This window comes from Haliotis cracherodii, unplaced genomic scaffold (assembly GCF_022045235.1).
Source record: "Haliotis cracherodii isolate W230 unplaced genomic scaffold, xgHalCrac1.p SCAF_10, whole genome shotgun sequence".
Lineage (NCBI taxonomy): Eukaryota > Metazoa > Mollusca > Gastropoda > Lepetellida > Haliotidae > Haliotis > Haliotis cracherodii.
Genome location: NW_027266265.1, coordinates 35,739,888 through 35,762,385, shown reverse-complemented (window position 1 = coordinate 35,762,385; position 22,498 = coordinate 35,739,888). Strand labels below are relative to the sequence as shown.

Below are 22,498 nucleotides of genomic sequence, written 5' to 3'. Positions count from 1 at the left end.
GATGCTCATGATATCAATCACTGGATTGTCTCGTCCAGACTCGATTATTTACAGACTGCCGTCATATAACTGGAATATTGCTGAGTGGGGCGTAAATCAACAAACCAACCAACCAACCATAACCGTGAAATCATATTTTACTTATTTTGTAGATATATATTATTAAATAACAAAAGTTTATTTTTGAGACTAAATGTTAATCTATCTTATCTAGTATTGTTTTAGAAATTACCATGTTGGTTTTTGAAACCAATTACTAAAGTTTAAAAATCCTGTCACTTCAAAATCTAGAAATTAACAACACAACACCTTGTTTTCTTTACACTTTAATAAATTGCAAATATCCTGCATGATTCTACATTGATCTTCAACTTAAAAATGTAAAAACTGACAACACAGACTTTTCTTCACTCGTTACCATAACCGTGAAATCATATTTTACTTATTTTGTAGATATATATTATTAAATCACATAAGTTTTTTTCTGTGACTAAATGTTAATCTGTTACCTAATATTGTTTTAGAAATTACAAAGTTGGTTTTAAAACCATTTACTAAAGTTTAAACATCGAAGAATTGAGAAATTGACACAACACCTTGTTTTCTTCACACTTTAATAAATTGCAAATATCCTGCATGATTCTTCATTGGTCTTCAACAACTTCAAAATGCAAAAACTGACAACACAGACTTTTCTTCACTCTTTACCATAACCGTGAAATCATATTTTACTTATTTTGTAGATACATATTATTAAATAACATAAGTTTATTTCTGTGACTAAATGTTAATCTCTGTTACCTAATATTGTTTTAGAAATAACAATGTTGGGTTATGAAACCACTGTATTGAAGTTTAAACATCCTGTCACTTCAAAATATAGAAATTGACAACACAACACCTTGTTTTCTTCAACCTTTAATAAATTGCAAATATCCCGCATGATTCTTCATTGATCTTTAACAACTTCAAAATGTAAAAACTGACAACTCTTTTCTTCACTCTTTACTAGAACTGTGATCGGGTGGTCAAACTCGCTGACTTGGTTGATGCATGTCATCGATCCCAATTGCGTGGATCAAAGATCATGATATCAATCACTGGATTGTCTGGTCCAGACTCGATTATTTACAGACCGCCGTCATATAGCTGGAATATTGCTGAGTGTGGCGTTAAACAACAAACCAACCAACCAACCATACCTGTGAAATCATATTTGACTTATTTTGTAGATATATATTATTAAATATCATAAGTTTATTTCTGTGACTAAATGTTAATCTCTGTTACCTAATATTGTTTTAGAAACCATATACTAAAGTTTAAACATCGAAGAATTGAGAAATTGACACAACACCTTGTTTTCTTCACACTTTAATAAATTGCAAATATCCTGCATGATTCTTCATTGATCTTCAACAATTTCAAAATGTAAAAACTGACACCACACACTTTTCTTCACTCTTTACCATAACGTGAAATCATATTTTACTTATTTTGTAGATATATATTATTAAATCACATAAGTTTATTTCTGTGACTAAATGTTAATCTGTTACCTAATATTGTTTTAGAAATTACCATGTTGGTTTTTTAAACCAATGTACTAAAGTTTAAACATCCTGTCACTTCAAAATCTAGAAATTGACAACACAACACCTTGTTTTCTTCACACTTAAATAATTAAATTGCAAATATCCCGCATGATTCTTCATTGATCTTCAACAACTTCAAAATGTAAAAACTGAAAACACACACTTTTCTTCACTCTTTACTATAACTGTAAAATTCTTGCACAATAGGTCAAATCTCGATCCAACTTGAAGATTCAGCTTGATGTAAAGTTTTGATTGTTGTCTAACGCCAGATTTAACAATATTTCAGCCCTGTGATAGCAGTCTGTAATAATCGATAATGGACCAGACAATCCAATGATCGGTCACAGATCGGATTCGAAACCCAGGGTTAAATGATACCGTGGTTGTTTAGGTTCCAGGATATACAAGAGCTGATAAGTCCAATGTATCTCCAATAATCTCTCTTGATTATTATTCTTAACCACACATGAGCATGTTTTGTTTGTAGCTTGAAAGGTTGTTTGTTTGTTGTTTAACTCAGCTTAAAGGTGAATACCATGATTTAATTATCATTTCTGATTTTATGTGTTATAAAATGAGAATAGAATTCAGCTGTAGCCATCAATACTGAAATTTGCAAACACAGGCACTGCTTTTTCTGAAGACGAATCTGGGTTTATATCCAAAAAACATAATTGTCATTGCTGCAATGTATTTTTCTTTTACATAAAAAAAATCAAGCTCATTGTCTAAAATAAATAAAGCGGTAAAAATATCTGTTCTTTAACGCCTCACTCAGCAATATTCCAGCTATATGACGGTGGTCCGTAAATAATCGAGTCTGGACAAAGAAAATCCAGTGATTGACATCGATCCACGCAATTGGGATACGACTACAAAGTCAACGAGCCTGACCACCCAACCCTGTTAGTCACCTATTAACCCAAGTATGGGTTGCTGAAGACTTTTTCTACCCTGGATCTTCACGCGTCATAAAAATGTCTTATCTTCAATACAAAATCCCAACCTCCTGTCAATGGACAAAAGATAAATTGTCATTGTTGCAATGTATTTTTCATTTTAAAAAAATCAACCTCAAAGTTTGAAATAAATAAAGGTGTGTGTGTAAAATATCTAATCTTCAAAACAGTAACCCCCCCCCCCCTTTTTTGTTCAATCAAACATTGAAATAAATGAAATTATCTTGATTCTAAGATATTCTTAATTTTTGGAAATATGCATTGAATACCTATATTAATTATAACAGATACTGGACCTAACAGGTGATGTCTTTACAAGTGATTGTCATTGTTGCAATGTATTTCTCTTTCAAAATTATACAAGCTAAAAGTTTTAAATTAATAAAGCCGTGTCTGTAAAATTATCTATCAAATGTGCTTTTGTTTAACAAAAAAATCAAGCTCAAAGTTATAAATAAAATAAGCTGTGGCTGCAAAAATATCTAATGTTCAATACAAAATCCCAGCCTCCATCAACGGACAAAAGTGGGTGAGTATGGTTTTACCCGCTTTAGCAATATTACAGCAATATTACAGCAATATAACGGGGGACACCTGAAAGGGCTTCACACATTATACCCATGTTGGGAATCAAACCTGGGTCTTCGGTGTGACGAGCAAACGCTTTAACCACTAGGCTACCCAACCGCCCACATGGGACAAAAGATCATTTGTCATTGTTGCAATGTAATTTGCTTTTACAAAAAAAGCAACCTCAAAGTTTTAAATAAATAAAGGTGTGGCTGTAAAATATCTAATCTTCAAAACAGTACAAACCCCACCCACCCCACACACATTCTAAAAGAATTCTTTTTTTTTTTTTTGGAAATATGCATTGAATACCTATTAATTATAACAGATACTACTCCGAATAAATCACTGAAGTCTGGCATCATCCTACTTTGTGGTTGGTGGCATTGTGTCGTCTATTTGGTCCTATTCGAGCATCAATACTAAACTTTTCCCTGTTCCGCGATTTGGAGTTCGCTTCCTTGTCAAGTCCAGCACGAGGCCGCGCGACAAATGTAAATAATGAACTTCTATGTTTAATATGAAAAGTTTGATAAAATGGATAACAAAACTGCATCAGCTATAGAGAACGCGAATAACCATAAAGGTTAGTGAGCGCGGTTTATTCCGTTCAACTTACATGACACGTACTGCGATAACCGAGAATGCATGCTTCACGCTACGATAAGCCGAGAGCCGCGACATGACCCAAGGCTACGATTTAATTTTCAAAAAACTCACGTCTCCTACATTATGGCTACATGTTAGTCAACATGAACATCAAATATCCGTTTGTAAACATATTTACAGGAAAACAATGATGGCATAATACTTATTTGCCGTATTATGTCAATTTCAATCATGCACAAATATGACCTGTCCTCACCTGCTGAAAATGTCGGTCGAAAATGAGGCATGGGACGAAGAGAGTTACCTCCCTTTTGAGAGACCCAAACCGGCAAGCAGCAAAACGGACCATAATTCTGACGAAAACTGTTAGTCAAAACGGACCAGTGAACTACCAGATTGAAAATAAAGACTATAGTTAAGTCATATACAAGGAATTATGAACACCGATACAGCACATTCATTAATAAATACAGTTTTTTCATGTGTCATAATATTTTAAAGTAATTGGCAAGATATTTACCTTGGGCTTCCCGCCTTATATCTGTAATAATGCCGATGTTACCCCACCGATGCGATCCCGTCTCAACCCAAGCCGTGTCGGCGCGCCCGTCCTGAGCGGGGCTGGGTCTTTGGCTGCGTTTGATTGTCCGCAAGTGAGCCCTGCGGCAGTAAACTCCCTTCATTCAGTCACTGAGGCTCATTCGCTTTGCGCTAAGTGGTATTAAAGCTGTCGTTTTTGTGTCCTATAAGGCCACAGCATTGTCAAAGCACCATTTATCGTTCGCTCAGTTCCTCGATTATGTTTAAATTATGTATGCGTATGGAGACAGTTGAGTTCCAGATACTATTTAAATGCCAAGGTAGTGCCTTCGTTTTTCCGTACGTTTGTGCGTGCGTGCGTGTCACTCGTAGCCCGACAATGCGGCTTGCATCTTTATAATTATTTATTATTCCGCCGGGTTTTTTTCAAGAGCTAGCAGAAAAAAACACTGGCTCGATTGTGTTGAAATTTTGAATGCGTTTGCAGATAGTTAAGTACTAGATACCACACAAATTCCTAGGCCGTGGGCCCAAGTGCCTTTGGGGTACCTGTCTTCAAATGCATATTCCCCTGAATCCACTGCATGAATCCACGTTTGTCATATCTGTTTCAGTTGCGGCCATAATGGATTTTGGTTTTGATATTCATTTTCACCGAAACTTTACTTTAAAGATCATATCTTGTAAGGTTGTTGACAGAAACTATTGTAAGTTTACATGAAGTTGGTGTGCCATATTCATCCTATTGTTGATGCATCCTATTGTTCTTGGTTGCATGCTAAAAGTAACACTGCTTGGTGGTAATATTTGATTAATTTTGGGATCACCTTGGAACACCCAAATTTAGTAGCGACGATGTGCGGTGACTATCATTTGACGTCGTCGGTACAAGCAACCCCTTTCAGGATTCGAACATGTGCGAGGTCGGATATGGGTTTAGAACAGATTTCTGCACACGACAATTTCGAAGCGACGATACCCGGCAAGTGGTGCCTACATTTGACGAATGTGGTACAAGGAAACCCTTTGAGGATTCGAACATGGACGTTTGTGCACAGTATTACTTGGAGCCCGCCATTGCTGCTTGCAGCTTTAATTATTATTATTATTATTATTATCATTATTATTATTATTATTTACAGATTAAAATTTAAAAAAATGCAGCAAAGAGGGTGTGGGTGATCCTATTAACCAATCAGATTCCACCTCTCATAACAGGTGCATTTGCTTCAAACAAAATGGCTGCGCCCAGTCAAGACGATCTGATCTGATCAATAATGAAGATCTATATTGTAATAAAGCTGGGCTTACTTAGCGAAGTGCATCAAATCACTTGAGCACCTTGATTAAAAACATGAAAAGGTTTGGAAAATATCTGTCGACGCCTAGTAGGCAAGTCCTGAACGTTGAAATCCATGTTGTTTACGAACCGGATGTTCAGTTCGTTTCTTGATTTTTTAATCCAGCCAAAATATAACTCCTTAATTCCAGCCTATTTTGGCAAGGATGGAAACTTGATTTAAGATCTGTGGTCCGTGGCATAAAACAACACTCGCATATGTCTATATGTATTTCCAGATACACTGCGGCAGACTGTTAACGGTCGGAGCTTGTCTGAGACCTTTCATTGTGATGGAAGTGATGGGAATCCCTATAGACAACAAGAGAATCAGGACCGGTCTACGAGAAGGTAGGGCAAACGTTCAGTGCCTTTTTATTGTGTAAGTAAGGGGCGGTCGGGTAGCCTAAGGGTTAAAGCGTTCGCTCGTCACGCCTAAGGCCCGGGTTCGATTTCCGACATGGGTACAATGTGTGAAACCCATTTCTGGTGTCCCCCACCGTGATATTGCTGTAATATAGCTAAAGGCGGCGTAAAACCATACTCACTCACTATTGTGTAAGTAAACTAATAGTGAAAACCCGAACATGGATATATTGTGGATAGACTATTATCATTATTAGGAAGAGAGGACTTAAGTCCATAGTAAGCGGAACCTGCAACCGATAGGGGACACAACTCTATGCCTTTTACTACAGGGCTGCAAGTACCCATTTAGGTTTGCAGATGAAATCGGTAGAGTGTATACATAAAAACTTTGTCCATTTTGAGACTTGAAGAAATCAAAATCAGGTAAAAACGTGTTTATCATGTTTATGTGTTTTTATATGACATATATTGTTCGTAGGTCACGTGATAAAACTGGAACCTACAGTCAGCGATCCCTGGGACGCAAAGGGACATAACTCTCTAAAGCGTGAATCATGAATATATAACATCATATGATCGATACTCCTCCTGTTCCACCCGCATCCATCATTAATACAGTTATGTTTACTTTGTTATTTCTGTTTTATTATTTCATTTAAGAAAACAACGGCCTAACGCCAGTATGGGATGATGAAGCTCACGTCCTTGACATTGTGTGCCCACCAATGGCCTTGCTGAGGTTTGAGTTGTGTTCAGACAACGAGGTGATTGACCAGAAGGTTCTTGCACAAGCTACGATCCCAGTGTTAGCTCTCAGGGCAGGTAAGAAACGGTTCCTCTCAGAGACACACACCCTGAAGATCCGGTTAAGAATTGGTCTTCAGCAGCCCATGCTTGTCGGAAGAAGCAACGAATGGGATCGGGTGGTCAGACTCGGTGACTTGGTTGATGCATGTCATCCATCCCAATTGCGTGGATCTATGCTCATGCTGTCAAAAATTGGAGCGTCGGGTCCAGACTCGATTATTTACAGACCGCCGTCATGTAGCTGGAATATTGCTGAGAGCGGCAAAACTGTCCTACTGGTATCATTTTCGTCCTTTTATCTAAAATATCTTCGCCAGTATAGTATGGCAAGTGAACCTTTTTATGAACATCTTCACAACCAGCAGACGTAAACACACCCAGTATTACAATTCCCCTTGCATTACATTTAGCTTTGCTCGGTTACTTTTGCTTGAATTATTTCTAGTACCTTAATGCAAGATATGATAAATGGTCAGGCTCGATAACTTGGTTGATTTAGTGTCACTGTACCCATGGATGTGGATCGTTTTTCACAATGTCAATCACTGGTTTGGCGACTAACGGAATCGGGTGGTCAGGCTCGCTGACTTGGTTGATACATGTCATCGAATCCCAATTGCGTGATGCTCATGATGTCAATCACTGGAGTGTCTGGTCCTTACTCGATTATTTACAGATCGCCGTCATATAGTTGGAATATTGCTGAGTGCGGCGTTAAACAACAAACAAACAATCGCTGGTTTGTTTGGTCAGGACAAGATTAGTGACACGCCGCCGTTATGTAGCTAGGATATTGCCAAGTTGAACGTTAAACATAGCGCAAAACAAACAAACAAAACACTCACTCACTGTCTTACCTCCAGGTTTTCGCAGTGTGCCTTTACAGAACGCCTACAGTGAGAACCTACCGTTGTCCTCCCTTCTCATACATCTTGCCATCAACGACACAGAGGTAACTTGTGCACAGTTTTCACCATTGTTTGATATAAGAAGGAGTTACATTTGGTAGTATATTTCTTAACTTGCCAAGCAATAGTGAGTATGGTTTTTCGCCGCCTTTAGCAATATTCAAGCAATATCACGGCGGAGACACCAGAAATGGGCTTCACACATAGTACCCATGTCGGGAATCGAACCCGGGTCTTAGGCGTGACGAGCAAACGCTTTAACCACTAGGCTACCCGACCACCCTTGCCCAGCAATAATGCAGCTACATTGTATCTGACGATACATATAAATAGCAATGATTTATCTGTTGATTTGATCATTATGTAGGTATAGTATTACATAAGTCTCAAATGAACCATCAATCAATGAATTCATGTAAAGTTCTGTAAAAAAAACAACAAGCCGACAAATGACAACATAGTGGAAGAACGTTGTATGTTCAAGACCGTGAAGTATTAATGATGGGCGTCATAAAAGCCACAACATACTTTACCTTCTTTACCACAGAATATATATTTAGCCTTATTTTCGTCATGGTAGAATAGACATACATGTTATCATTGTTTTGAGTTTTGAGTAATGTAATGTGATAGTCACGGGAACGAGTGAAACTAGTAACTCCGTTTCAGTATGTTTTCCTGTATTGATTGAGATTGAATAGACATACATCTTAATGTTTGGGGTTTGAGTCATGCTAGAATTATAGAAGAATGGTAACATAACAGGAAAATGTAGCCCATGTCCCCAAATCCGTTAATAACATACAACATTATTGGAAGAACGAAAGTCTGTCACGCATTGCTGAAGAAGTGAGGAACATGTACCAGACACTGGCTAGTTTGAACCGTGACCCACAGAAGGTGCGGAAACTGATGGATACGGAGAAGAAGATTCTTGAGTCTCTCGAGGAGAAGAAGAAGAATAGGTATATATAGGGAAGAAGAATCTAGAGTCCACACCACCAGCATGTGCTTGATGTTACACCTGCTTTCCTATACCACTCATATATTTGTGTGACCAAACCATGATGGCATATCCAATGCCCGAAACCTTTTGATCGCTACGCTTGTTTTAACCATTTTAGAATTGGCCGTTTCAGATGAAAATATAAATGCATTTGAAACGTATTCAATAATCGTGACTTGTACTAACAGTTTGGTGCAATAGGCAGCTTTTTATTCACAAACTCTGATGTCCGTCCCACCATTAATGCTACATGTACCATATTGGTTCCGTGGTTAAAATTGTTTTATTGGTTGCCCTGTACAGCATGTAAACAAGTGGTACAAGTTCTATTTCGAAATTGTATTATTTGGCTCTAACGAAAGACCTCAAGGTCAGTGAAGATGTACACTGTACACAAAAGCATGCCTGGTTTGAATTTATATGCACTTAATCACCATGGTCACTACGTACATACATTAAGTGCAATGGATGATTTTATTGTTGAATGTTCTAGATGTTACCACAAGGCTCAGCATCATGCCACTTAGTTTGAAAAGTGATATCCACATACATGCATGCAACTCCTTGCTGCACGTACCGTCTCCGTGGTTTAGTAGTAGAGCGTCCGCCCGGAGAGCGGATTGTCGTGGGTTCGATCCCTTGACGCGTCATACCAAAAGATGTTAAACGATGGTACTTGTTGTTACCCTGTCTGGCGCTCGACATGAAAGGGCTAAAACAAGCACTGGTCAGCTCGGAGTCAGTATACTGTGTCTGTGTGGGGTATTCATGTTAAACTGCGGCATGGTATCTGAGTGGGCTAGCACTACAACATCGGCATCAGTCCGGACTAGAACAGGCAGCCACACACATACACGTGCATGGAACGTCACTATATAAGTGCAACAATCTTGGACTTGACCTCACCTCACCTCACTGGCTACACAGTTACCATCTTCGATTATCCAATATATTGTATATCCATTCTTTATGATATATTCACAGACCCCGACCGCCTCCGTGGTCTAGTGGTAGAGTGTCCGCCCGGAGAGCGGAAGTCCGAGGTTCGATCCCCGGCCACGTCATACCAAAGACGTTAAAAGATGGTACTTGTTGTTACCTTATGGCGCTCGGCATTAAGGGGCTAAAACAATGACTTTTCGGCTCGGAGTCAATATACTGTGCCTGAGTGGGCTATCCATGTTAAACTGCAGCATGGTATCTCAGTGAGCTAGCACTATAAATCGGCATCAGTCCGGATTAGTACAAGCAGCCACGCACACACACACGAGCATGCACGTCGCTATGTAAGTGCAATAATCTTGGACGCGACGTTAAACCCCATTTCACCTCACTTATTCACAGACCCATTCACTACCAACTACTGTAAAGGCGACTTTTCGGTATAGATCCTTATACCGTTGTCAAGCAAGACTGAATGAGGGTTGTTGTTGTTGTTGTTGCATTAGGTGTTTTAGAGGTCGCCTTCCGCCTAGGCAATTTCGGCTGACCTGTCCTTCTTTGGGACTCCTGTGTGTGAGAAGGGTTCACATATCTATTGTGAGTTCGGTGTTCACATAATTTCTGTTTTTGCATTGATATGATTTCTATTTTCTTATATTGATATGATTTCATTTTTATCCTTGGCTGCTCTGTTTATATACGTTCGAGCAGCTGTCCATCTCTCAGAAATAGAGTTAGTTTGGCCTTCGCTATTGCATCTCTTGGCTATAGGAGATTTATGACAGATAGCGGATCTAACTGCAATTCTTGTTTTAACCTAGCCCGGGCTGGGGCATTGTCTTGACATTCTAGTCACACGTGGTCAATGGTTTCAGCCTGATGCAAGATGAACAAACCTTGTCATAGTGCTTTCTGTGACCAAGTCTGAGGCGTGAGATAGCAATTTCAATTTTCCTTTCATTTGAGTATGAGTTAGGCTTTTGTTGGACCTTGGGTTGAATTTTGTATAGCCATCTGCCGATCTTACTTGCGTCCCATTGGGCTTGCCAACTTTCTGCTATGGACGCTTTGATTTTGCTTTTTATCTCTAGTTTACTAAAGGGAATAGGCTGTATATCCGCTTTGTCTAGAGCTAGCTTCGCCAGTGAGTCTGCTTTTTCATTTCCATGAATATCTATGTGCACTTAGCGAGTCTGATAGGACGACTGCCTTTGCTTCCGGGAGTTCCGGTATGAGTTTGAGTGCATGATGAATTGCCTCCAATTCAGCCGTGAATACTGACTGACCATCAGGCAAGCGAACTGAATGTGCTTGGGGTTTGGAGCTGTGGATATGGATCCCGTAACCAGCACTGTTGTTGATAGGATTCTTGGATCCATCGGTGTATATATGACCCCAGCTGTCCCAGGTAGTTTGAATTTTAGTGATAGCTACTGATCGTAGTAGGGTGGGGTTTTCTCTTTTAGTAACTTCTGATGTTAAAGCAGTGTCAACTTTGGGAGTTTTTAAAGTCCAGGGAGGGTGTAACCCTTTGTAGTGACTTTCTGGAGGCTGAATGTCATCACAATTGTGACTTCGAATGAGTTCACGTACTAATATCCCAGATGGCTTTAGTGAGGGATTTTTTCGAGCTAGGGCTTCATCTCGAGTGTTTTTGTCTTGCCATATCTTTTTAACCATGAATGAGGGACATTGTACAGAATATATATAGTGGGTGGAGGATTAATAGTAACAACAATTGCATACATCAGTGGGATAACATGAGTAAGTAATGAAAACAGAAAGAGAATACTGTCACAACATGATGGACAGAGAACAGATGGGTGGAAGCCGATAGGACATGAAACCAATTAAACAGGATAAGTGATTATTGCTTAATGTGTTCATTGTAAGCGGATGGGATGAATAGCCTAGATCTCTGTTGATTGATGGCTTGTGGCGGCGAATGTGGACTGTTTCAGTTAGTTTTCGTTAAGTGAAATCATGGAGTGTGTTTTGGAGAGGATTTGGACGTTGTCCCGGTTGATGTTGCAATTAGGACGATGTGGTCCGAGATGGCTGATTTACTGTCTGATTGGATGGTTTAGGTCTTGTGCTCTTTGATTCTGGTGTTGCTGGGGCGGGATGTTTCACCTACGTAAGATTGTCCACAGTTGCAGTCAATTTTGTAAACTACACCTTCAGGCTCTTGGGGTTTGGTTGTGCACCTTCCGTTGGCTCTGAGCAGGGTATTGAGGGAGTTGGAGCATGTGTAGTGGGTGTGAATATTGGCTTGCTGCTTGAGGAGGCGGCTGATGATGATGTGGGAAGGGCGCTGATTCGGGTTTAAGGGTCGCAGATCTGGGTGTGGGATGGAGTACCGAGGAGATGACTTCATCCTCCACCTACTGTATATTTTCTGTACAATGTCCCTCATTCAGTCTTGCTTGGCAACGGTATAAGGATCTATACCGAAACTTACGTCGTTTTTTTACAGTGTTAAAAAGAAGTAGTTATCCATAAATTGTGTCTACTTTGTCAACCGTCAGTTTCTAATTAATGCCTATTAAACAATTCGGTTTGTATGTGATCACATGTGCATATTTAAGAGCATTTTTGACATAATTAATATTCAAATTAAATGGTTGGGTGGGTGGGTGGTTTTGTCTCTGTGCTGTGGTTTGTTCACTAACTGTGACAGGATCCCCTGGTAGAAGGTTCGAATCCAACATTACCTCCCATTATGACCCTTGCTTTACCAGCAGCATACATGAACCCATGTACTTATTAAGTAACAAGTTATTGGAAGGGTTTTGTCACTTTTAATTAACTGTAATCCTGTTTAAAACGGTTTACACTGAAGTTCCAAACTCATCAACTTATTTAATATATTTGAAATACGTTCAATCACGCTTAACAGGACACAGCAGTAAGATATTGTATTAAAGTGTCTTTAGTGCTTGTAAGTATACGTTGTGTTTTTGTGTGTTTTGTGATTGTTTTATTGGTTCGTTTTCATGTCAGTGTTTGGTAATGGTTGGAGGGTGAGGGGATGTCTGGCGGAAAGACTTCTGATTGTCCACAACGAGCTCAATACCCGTTACCTGGAAATGTCACTGTCATGCCATTATATGTCCTAAATAATCGCAACGTTTACCTGACTGATTAGATTCAGTACAGTATGCTCATGAGATGTCACTTCGTTACTTTAGACCTTTATATGACATGAAAAATCCTATATTTTATTATCAATCTTCCATGTTAGATGCCATTACATGAACAGGTGTAACAGTGACGTCTAGGTGACAGGTGTATTGAACATGATCCAGGTGACAGGTGTGATTACATTGAGAGATGCCATCTCGGATGACATGTTTAATGACGACAGAGACAGGTGTGATTACATTGAGAGATGTCATCTCGGGTGACATGTTTAATGACACAGTGACAGGTGTGATTACATTGAGAGATGTCATCTCGGGTGACATGTTAAATGACGACAGAGACAGGTGTGATTACATTGAGAGATGTCATCTCGGGTGACATGTTTAATGACGACAGAGACAGATGTGATTACATTGAGAGGTGTCATCTCGGGTGACATATCTAATGACACAGTGACAGGTTTGACTACATTGAGTGATGTCATCTCGGGTGACATGTTTAATGACGACAGAGACAGGTGTGATTACATTGAGAGACGTCATCTCGGGTGACATGTTTAATGACGACAGAGACAGGTGTGATTACATTGAGAGATGTCATCTCGGGTGACATGTTAAATGACGACAGAGACAGGTGTGATTACATTGAGAGATGTCATCTCGGGTGACATGTTTAATGACGACAGAGACAGATGTGATTACATTGAGAGGTGTCATCTCGGGTGACATATCTAATGACACAGTGACAGGTTTGACTACATTGAGTGATGTCATCTCGGGTGGCATGTTTAATGACGACAGAGACAGGTGTGATTACATTGAGAGATGTCATCTCTGGTGACATGTTTAATGACGACAGAGACAGGTGTGATTACATTGAGAGATGTCATCTCGGGTGACATGTTTAATGACACAGAGACAGGTGTGATTACATTGAGAGGTGTCATTTGGGGTGGCATGTTTAATGACGACAGAGACAAATGTGATTACATTGAGAGATGTCATCTCGGGTGACATGTTTAATGACACAGAGACAGGTGTGATTACATTGAGAGATGTCATCTCGGGTGACATGTTTAATAACGACAGAGACAGGTGTGATTACATTGAGAGGTGTCATCTCGGGTGGCATGTTTAATGACGACAGAGACAGGTGTGATTACATTGAGAGATGTCATCTCGGGTGACATGTTAAATGACGACAGAGACAGGTGTGATTACATTGAGAGATGTCATCTCGGATGACATGTTTAATGACGACAGAGACAGGTGTGATAACATTGAGAGATGTCATCTCGGGTGACATATTAAATGACGACAGAGACAGGTGTGATTACATTGAGAGATGTCATCTCGGGTGACATGTTTAATGACGACAGAGACAGGAGTGATTACATTGAGAGATGTCATCTCGGGTGACATGTTTAATGACGACAGAGACAGGTGTGATTACATTGAGAGATGTCATCTCGGGTGACATGTTTAATGACGACAGAGACAGGAGTGATTACATTGATAGATGTCATCTCGGGTGACATGTCTAATGACACAGTGACAGGTGTGATTACATTGAGTGATGTCATCTCGGGTGACATGTTTAATGGCGACAGAGACAGGTGTGATTACATTGAGAGATGTCATCTCGGGTGACATGTTTAATGACACAGAGACAGGTGTGATTACATTGAGAGGTGTCATTTGGGGTGGCATGTTTAATGACGACAGAGACAGGTGTGATTACATTGAGAGATGTCACCTCGGGTGACATGTTTAATGACACAGTGACAGGTGTGATTACATTGAGAGATGTCATCTCGGGTGACATGTTTAATGACGACAGAGACAGGTGTGATTACATTGAGAGATGTCATCTCAGGTGACATGTTTAATGACGACAGTGACAGGTGTGATTACATTGAGAGGTGTCATTTGGGGTGGCATGTTTAATGACGACAGAGACAGGTGTGATTACATTGAGAGGTGTCACCTCGGGTGACATGTTAAATGACGACAGAGACAGGTGTGATTACATTGAGAGGTGTCATTTGGGGTGGCATGTTTAATGACGACAGTGACATCCAGGTGACAGGTGTGATTACATTGTGAGGTGTCATTGTTACAGAATATTTATCTTTCTTAAAGAAGTAATATCCTAGGTAAAAGTTTCCAGTGGAAATGTTTGCAAAGGATTTTATTTCTAGTATTTTACTAACCCTGGAATATTTTCCCATATGAATATTCTTTCCCCAGCTAGAAACTGTTTTACCAAGAAACATTAATCGTTACATCATCACAGTTGACATGTATAGGGGTGACAGAGACATATCCTCGAGGATAGGTGACGATTGTAATAAGATTTATCAGATGTCATTCTGCCAGATTCTCCCTCACCATCCCTTTTTATTAGGTTATAAGAAGTGTACAGAATCATTGCGTCCATTAGGCGAGCCAAAACGTATGACAGTGGGAGCGAATCTTAGATTCACACTTAATGTGTTTCTATGTTTGTCGGTATCATGCCGAGATGGTAGGTTTCACTAAGGTGGTAAACATCTATAACCTCGACCTTGCTATCCACCTCATGCTGACGTATTTAACATAAATGCTGTTCAGAATCGGCGTAAAAGCCAACTCACTCACTCGTTCATGGGGTATACAGCTTATACCTCACCATAACCTAAACGCAATCAGCGTCTCACTATTTGCATTTTATCCTATCCACAGTAACATCTACGGAGAGTTCACCATTCCCAGGCACAAAAAGACTTGAGCAGAAGGAGCTGGAGCTTTCTCCCACTGGCATCAGAAACCTGAGAGAAGCAAACCGCACAGGAAGAGGTTAAGTCCGATCACACGTGTAGTGCTTGTGACAGACAGAAAGGGTGACAGCTTCAAGGAAATATTTCAATTGTTATCAGACAGAAATGACAATGAATGATGCTATGTCATATTATCAGAACCAGCTGTAACGATAGCTAGAAGAGGCAACACAAGAGGAACATTCCAATGCCTGTATTGCTGGTACGAAATTTAGCTGTATGTGATATGTGGTTCATATTAGATAGTGCATCTTAATATGTTTCATGTCCTGTTTCGATATTTCTGCAAAACGTTTGATGGTGTCTGTTCAGCAATCTGAAAGGTAGATTAGATCCAATTCGACATGGCACTAGTAAATGGATTTACTTGGGTGTCCAGTCTAACGTAATCGTGCCAAAGGAAGGTCCTTCGCTGATCAGCGTGATTACATATTTAGTGCTCGACATAGTGATCTTGTAGACATAAGTGATGGATCCATGTAAAATTCACATGTTGAAATGGTACATTTTGCTTCCAGGAAGCGTGCGATGGTTGGAAGACTTGATTCATAGATTAAGGCTGTAAATGCATGTGTATATTATATCTTGTTTATTATTTTATTGTTGTTGTTTATTGAATATTTGTATCATCCATTAAAACGTGGAGATTAATCATATTTAGCCAACTAAACCTCACATTATTAATCATTTAATTTGTCTGTTCTCGTATATGCAATTACTGTATTTATCTATACGCTTGTCCGTTATTGTTGGATCTGTCAACAATGTAACATCAGTAAGAAATACATTTTTCTTTCCTTTTGTACTCGTGTGTTAAAATTTCCAATGCTAAAACCATGTTAATTAACTTAAACGTGTTCTTCCAGATGCTTAGTACCTATTTTTACACAGAAACACGACCTCGACATGAATGCATGAATCTTGAAAAGACCTTACCCCAGGAATGTGTACATTTGCTACAGTGAAAACTGAAACTTTGAAGTATCTTTTTATTTATAGTATGCACCTCTCTCGCACTAACTGTGATACTTTTTTGCATAATATTTTTATGTATATGTATGAACTTATGTAGAATTGCAACATAAGCTAAATTGTAAACTTTTCGATTGTACCATGCAATGTCCCCTTTCTTCATACCTGCATATTATGACCTTACCATTATACGGTGTAACTTCCATCGTCGTTCTCTGCAGACAACTTTTAGAGTTTTTCGTGTCTTTGGGACCTTAATATAGTAATCCACAAATAGTTCGACAAACAGTTGCCTAGCAACAACATTATAACAGTGGCCAGGGGCACAACGGCAGATTCAGATGCATGTATTTCATCAATTCATCAGAATGACAATACAGAATGCGTTCAAACTATACTTGTGTGTAAAATCGTCATAATGGTTATGACGCCAACTGTTATTTGTTGATAACAAAGAGATACTGAGTGTGCCTGTACTGGTTTTATGAATCTCGCGTCCGAATTCATGTATTTCAAACTTTTTACCAGTGACTCATGTCAGAGTGTGCATCTGTGAAACGTGAATCTGTATTGTTTATGACGAACAGGAAAATCCAATTGATTACGAACAGAAAAACCCAAATGATGACGAACATGGTTGCGTTGGAAAGCGCCAGTCGCTTGCAAGCGATGTACATCGATTCGCCTTAAAACGGGGCGCTTACTTTCAGGCGCTTGCAGTCGTTCCATTCGCTGGCTGAGGTCGCTTCGTTCTCAAACCAAAATGGCGGTTGAGTTCAACAGCGGAACAAGAAATTTTGGACTGGATCTACTGAGAGAGGGACAAAGGCAGCTAATACCCCATCATTTTCTCAGTCAGCTCCATAACCTCATCAGTTCGTCATCGAACCGCTTCTATTACTTTCTTCATTAGGAAAAAGTCAAACAAGCAGTAATTGCGCCACCATTTTGGCAGAGTGCGCAAGCTCTTCAAGCTGTTGCGTACCCCGGGATGAGCGATGTATTTGCTTACTCTAAGCGATTTGTGGCTTGCAACGCGCCCCAGAAAACTTTCATTGATGACGAACAAAAAAATCCTTTGATGACGAACAGAAAAATTCCATTGATGACAAACAGAAAATTCCATTGATGACGAACAGGAAAATTCCATTGATGACGAACAGAAAAATGTCATTTACGTCTTAAAATGTCATTTAGATGAAAGCGGGAAGAAAAACAGAATTACAAGGAAGGCAACCGATTAACGCAACCGTATATAATATAGGAATTGTTTATCCGTCATGTAGATGCACCCATCTTGTATCTATTCTACACTCATCATGTACTGCCTGTGACGTTATTATGATATAGCAGGAATGATACAATGGATTCATTCTTCTTTTAGCGGAGATTGCTTGTGATTATGGAAACGTTTTGTTGCTTTTATTGCAATTTTTATGTTGATTTTTTGAAATGTCAATTCCTTCTCATAGGAAAAACACCTAAACAACTTGCCATACGTTGATGATTGTTCGACATTGCACCAGCAGTACAAGGTTTACTGTTGCCATATTCCTTGTTATCTACTCTGGTTTGTGCTTTGTTTTGCTTCTTGTATTATGTATCAGCTCTATGATCAAAGTACTGTATTGCCAAATACAGTTTTTTTCAAGTTTTCCTACCTTTTAAATTATCTTTAGTTTGGTGAATTATGACAATCACAGTTACAGTGTTTTTGTTCAGTTTTTAATAAAATATATAATAAACACAGTTTTAATTAAATCGTATATTGATTATGAATAATCCGTGAAGTAAAGTTTCCATAAAAAAAGAGTATATATTCTTCTCCATTTGATTCCAGTGACCAATTGTCTTCTCATTTGTTACATTTACCACAATCGCCACATTGAAACAAGCTTAATTAATACTGGTAACAAACCTGACCTGATTAGTTTTCTGAACTGTAAATTGTGCATGCTACATATTGATATGTTCATAGTTGAGCCATGTTTTGTTTGACTTTTTGAACTCTTAATTATTTCTTGAAAATAATTTTGAAACAATTTCTGTCAGTAGTTTCATTTGGCCTTTCGACGAACAATTTGTCTTTCTCCTGGGTAGTTAAGACATCAACACTGTATGTTCCTCGAGATTGTCGCGTGTACTGGCTGATATGGTATAATACAAGGAAACAAAGTGAGAGTTGAAAGGGTAACTTTGCCTCTGATCAGTTACAAAACAGGTAATTAGATGATTGATTTCGGTTTCTGTATTTCAATATGAGAATCTCATCAAAGAAATGTGAATTGTCATGAAATATAAACAGGATACGATTTTAAGTGAAAAACTGTTTATATGGAAACATGGAAATACATGGATAAAGAAAGCGGTTCTTAACATTTTTACAGGACTATATGTCTAATATATGTTCAATATTGCATGTATTGTACATTGAGTTACCATCCAAATGCACACCTATCAAGAAAACAGAAACAATATTTCTATAAAACGGGATTGCATTTTTTCCTTATGTATCATACATTATACAGATAAGGGTATATATGTTCTGAAACGTCTGACCATGTTTTTCATAATCAGATTTCGATTTCACAAGATACAAGAAAGAAATGTCAAAAACCTATAACAATTTTTTCAAGAACATCATGTCATTTGGTCCACATGTGACATCAGCTGGTTAAATAGTTCGACTACACACATTGGCTCGTTATGTTATACACAGACTATATGAAGGTTTAAAAAAAGCAAGCGTGGGGGTGTTGGGGGTGGGGGGGGAGAGCCCCCCCACAGAAAAAACAAAATCAACAACAACAAATATAATTAAATAAACACCCAAACAACAACAACAACAAACAAAAACACACACACACCCAAAAAAAACAAAACAAAACGAAACAACGAAACAACCAACCTACCCCAAGCCCCTGTTGTGTTAGCGAGGCGACAAAAATGGCGTCTGAAAAGCTTGGAAACCGTTTCTAAGGAAAGAGCACGCGTACGACCTTTGCCAAGATGGCGGAAGGTGTCCGGTATACTGCATTACGTGCCTATTTATCAAAGTGAGATCAGTGTCACATGTGACAATGTTCGAGCCATATGACATCAAAGACAGCAAGGCACTTAACTTGTTTCGCAGGTTACATTCTGGATGTTAGGTTTAAACAACTCGAAACAACACTTCATTCATATAAATGGAAATGTATGTGCAATACTTATATGTCTCAGCTTAGATTATTAAAGTACACAGTTTAAACTTCATGTATAAACTTGTGTATGTAAGAAATGTTTACACAGTTAGTTTCTGCTCGTCAGTCCTTGAAAAATCTCCTACTTAAATCATCCAACATATGGTTTTGTTTTGGTTTTAAAAATGAATTTTTCAGCTTAGTAAATGATTGAATTTGCGAATGATTTGTGTTATTATTTTTATGAGTCGGGTGTTTGTTTGTTTGTTTATATTATATATAGTGTGTATTATATATATATATATATATATATATATATATATATATACATTAAAGAATTGACCTTCACTTTGTGTGAGTTCATTGGAGTATGAACCTTCATAGAGTGAGGGCCAAACTGTATGAACGTTGGAGCTTGCAACGACGTTCATACAATGTTTGGCCCTCACTCTATGAAGGTTCATACTCCAATGAACTCACACAAAGTGAAGGTCAATTCTTATAATTTTTTTATCACAATTTCTTACCTCAAAAGATGTAGGCCTAGATCTAAACATAATTTTATTTAGTACATGTGACTTCATGTTTACACTGACAGCCATACAACAACCAACGCAGAGTAAAATAGTTCCTCAAAAAGAGAGGTGACATGGGCGTATGGATGCACAACTTACTCTTCAGAAACATCTTACGCAGCACATGTGTTCAAATCATATCGTCATTAGATGAGAAAGGTCTGTAAAGAACTACCTCAGTAAGTCAGTCACAATGACAGCGCGTCGTAATACATTTACATCAAGTACAAGACGTCAAAATGGCCGACACGATAAACGTAACGGGAGAGATTTCCGAAGTTGTTGATGAACCTTTGGCGGTTACATGTGTTAGTCGTCATTGATCAACTGGCCGATCATTGAAAGGTGAATAATGATGCGTCAAACAGACACAAAGGTAAATTCATAGATTGCTGGAGACGGTCAATGTCAGCGTAGGCACGGATCGAGTCGATACTACGATAGTTTAGATGTGCATTTCTTCGTTTGTTCATTAGGATAGGCCGTAGCGAGGATATTCGTGAACAACCATGCAGTCACGCTCTCTGACATTTCTCAAAGTATGCTGAAACGCTGAGACCAAGAATAAAGGTTCTAAATGATCAGAAAGAACGCTTATGCACGTTTTCGTTCTAGGGAATTCCCAGGGGTTTCCCCAGGAATGTGGAAGTAGTCCGTCAGTGTTTATGTCATTTCAAGAACCCGGTCTCGTGTAAAACGTATGAACGCCAAATTGTGTCGTTCATACACTTATGAACGTCATTTTCGCGGTCATGTGACCGACCTCTCGTCCAATGGAAAAGACGTATATCGTGTAAACTTCAAATTAAAAAATTATATATATATGAATACATACACGCACATTTTTACACACACACACACACACACACACACACACACACATATATATATATATATATATATATATATATATATATATTGTATTGCGTGTGTGTGGAAATATCATGTGTGTGTATATGTGTGTGTATATGTATTTTATATATGGTGTCTGCGTGTATACTGAAAGCATATCCCTGCCTTGTTTTTATAATGTGTGCTAGTTTTGAAACTAGATTAGCTATCAAAGTAAATACAACCTCCTGTAACCAGATAGCTTACACAAAAATCACAGAAATAAGCTTAAACAGTTCAATCTTTTATTTCATAAAATGGTATGACGTGAATGGAATGACGTGAATGGTATGACATGAATGGTATGACAAATAGCAGTCAGATGGACACTCAGGAATGTTTGTTTGCACATGAAAGACTTGAATGACATCTAGAATTACTACATTGCATCTTGGCCATTTGCAGCGATTGGTCTGACACCGTTTAGTTGACTGCAATTGTGAACACGTCATTGTCACTACACTCAATAACTACACCAATTACGTTACGTGGATCTTCCTCTGTCGACATGGGGGATAGGAACAGTTACATTGTCTCCAACACTTACAGGCCCCAAAACACGTTTGCTGCGTTTCACCATGCGCTGGGCTTGTTCTTCTCGTGCTTCTCTGGCTCTTTTTCTGTTCTGCATGATGCTGTTAAGTTGTGCTGCTACTTGATCTTCCTGGGACGCGGGCGATGTTTGAGTTGATACTTCTGACGCGTCACTGGATGATGGAGTGGGCTCTTCTAATGACTTGTCAGCATTGGAAACAGGAGATTCAATGGCCGAAAGTAGATCATCTTCTGACTGCAGTTGCTGAAGAACTTCATGTGGGAGGGTTGAAGATGCAAGGCCAGTCCGAGCATCAGATCCGAAGAGAGCTGCAAATGGTGAGGTTTTGATACCACTGTGGAGACTTGAATTCTTCTGAAACTGGACGAACTTAAGTCCTACAGTCCAATCACTGGTGTCATTGTCTCCAAGCCAAGCAACTAGAATGTCTGTAATGTCACATTTCGCCGTCTCTACAGATCCTTGGCTTTGGGGATGTCGAGGCTTTCCTTGCACGATCACCAATGAGGGCCACATAAGTTTCAATTCAGTTACAACCTGTGCTGTAAATTCAGATCCATTGTCACTTTGGAGCACACAAGGAGCGCCAAGTAGGAGAAATATGTCCAAAAGTTGATAGGCGACTTCAGAAGCACGTTTAGACGTTAGGGGACGCAACACAACAAACTTGGTAAGATGATCTTGGTAAACCATGCTTTCAGTAAACAAGTATA

General features: G+C 39.0%; 2 protein-coding genes across 4 annotated transcripts in view; one reads left to right on the top strand and one right to left on the bottom strand.

Annotated features, from left to right (window-relative positions):
- LOC139454343 (1-phosphatidylinositol 4,5-bisphosphate phosphodiesterase gamma-1-like) overlaps positions 1–18,527 on the top strand; it is a 102,019-nt gene extending 83,492 nt beyond the window's left edge. For 2 of the 3 annotated variants that reach the window (XM_071235975.1, XM_071235974.1), the window contains exons 30-34: positions 5,855–5,966; positions 6,645–6,806; positions 7,655–7,743; positions 8,519–8,664; positions 15,515–18,527. In XM_071235975.1, coding sequence (XP_071092076.1) covers positions 5,855–5,966; positions 6,645–6,806; positions 7,655–7,743; positions 8,519–8,664; positions 15,515–15,560 — 555 coding nt within the window. In that variant the 3' untranslated portion in view covers positions 15,561–18,527. The remainder of the gene's footprint in view (positions 1–5,854; positions 5,967–6,644; positions 6,807–7,654; positions 7,744–8,518; positions 8,665–15,514) is intronic. The other variant, XM_071235976.1, reaches the window with a different exon arrangement.
- Positions 18,528–21,713: 3,186 nt separating this feature from the next.
- LOC139453749 (KRAB-A domain-containing protein 2-like) lies at positions 21,714–22,301 on the bottom strand. The gene has a single exon (XM_071235216.1). The coding sequence runs from the start codon at positions 22,299–22,301 to the stop codon at positions 21,714–21,716; it is 588 nt and encodes a 195-aa protein (XP_071091317.1).
- Positions 22,302–22,498: the final 197 nt, after the last annotated feature.

What these genes read in the sequence shown, in the direction of transcription:
- LOC139453749 (XM_071235216.1), bottom strand. Translation starts at nt 22,301, where the DNA reads ATGTGGCCCTCATTGGTGATCGTGCAAGGAAAGCCTCGACATCCCCAA.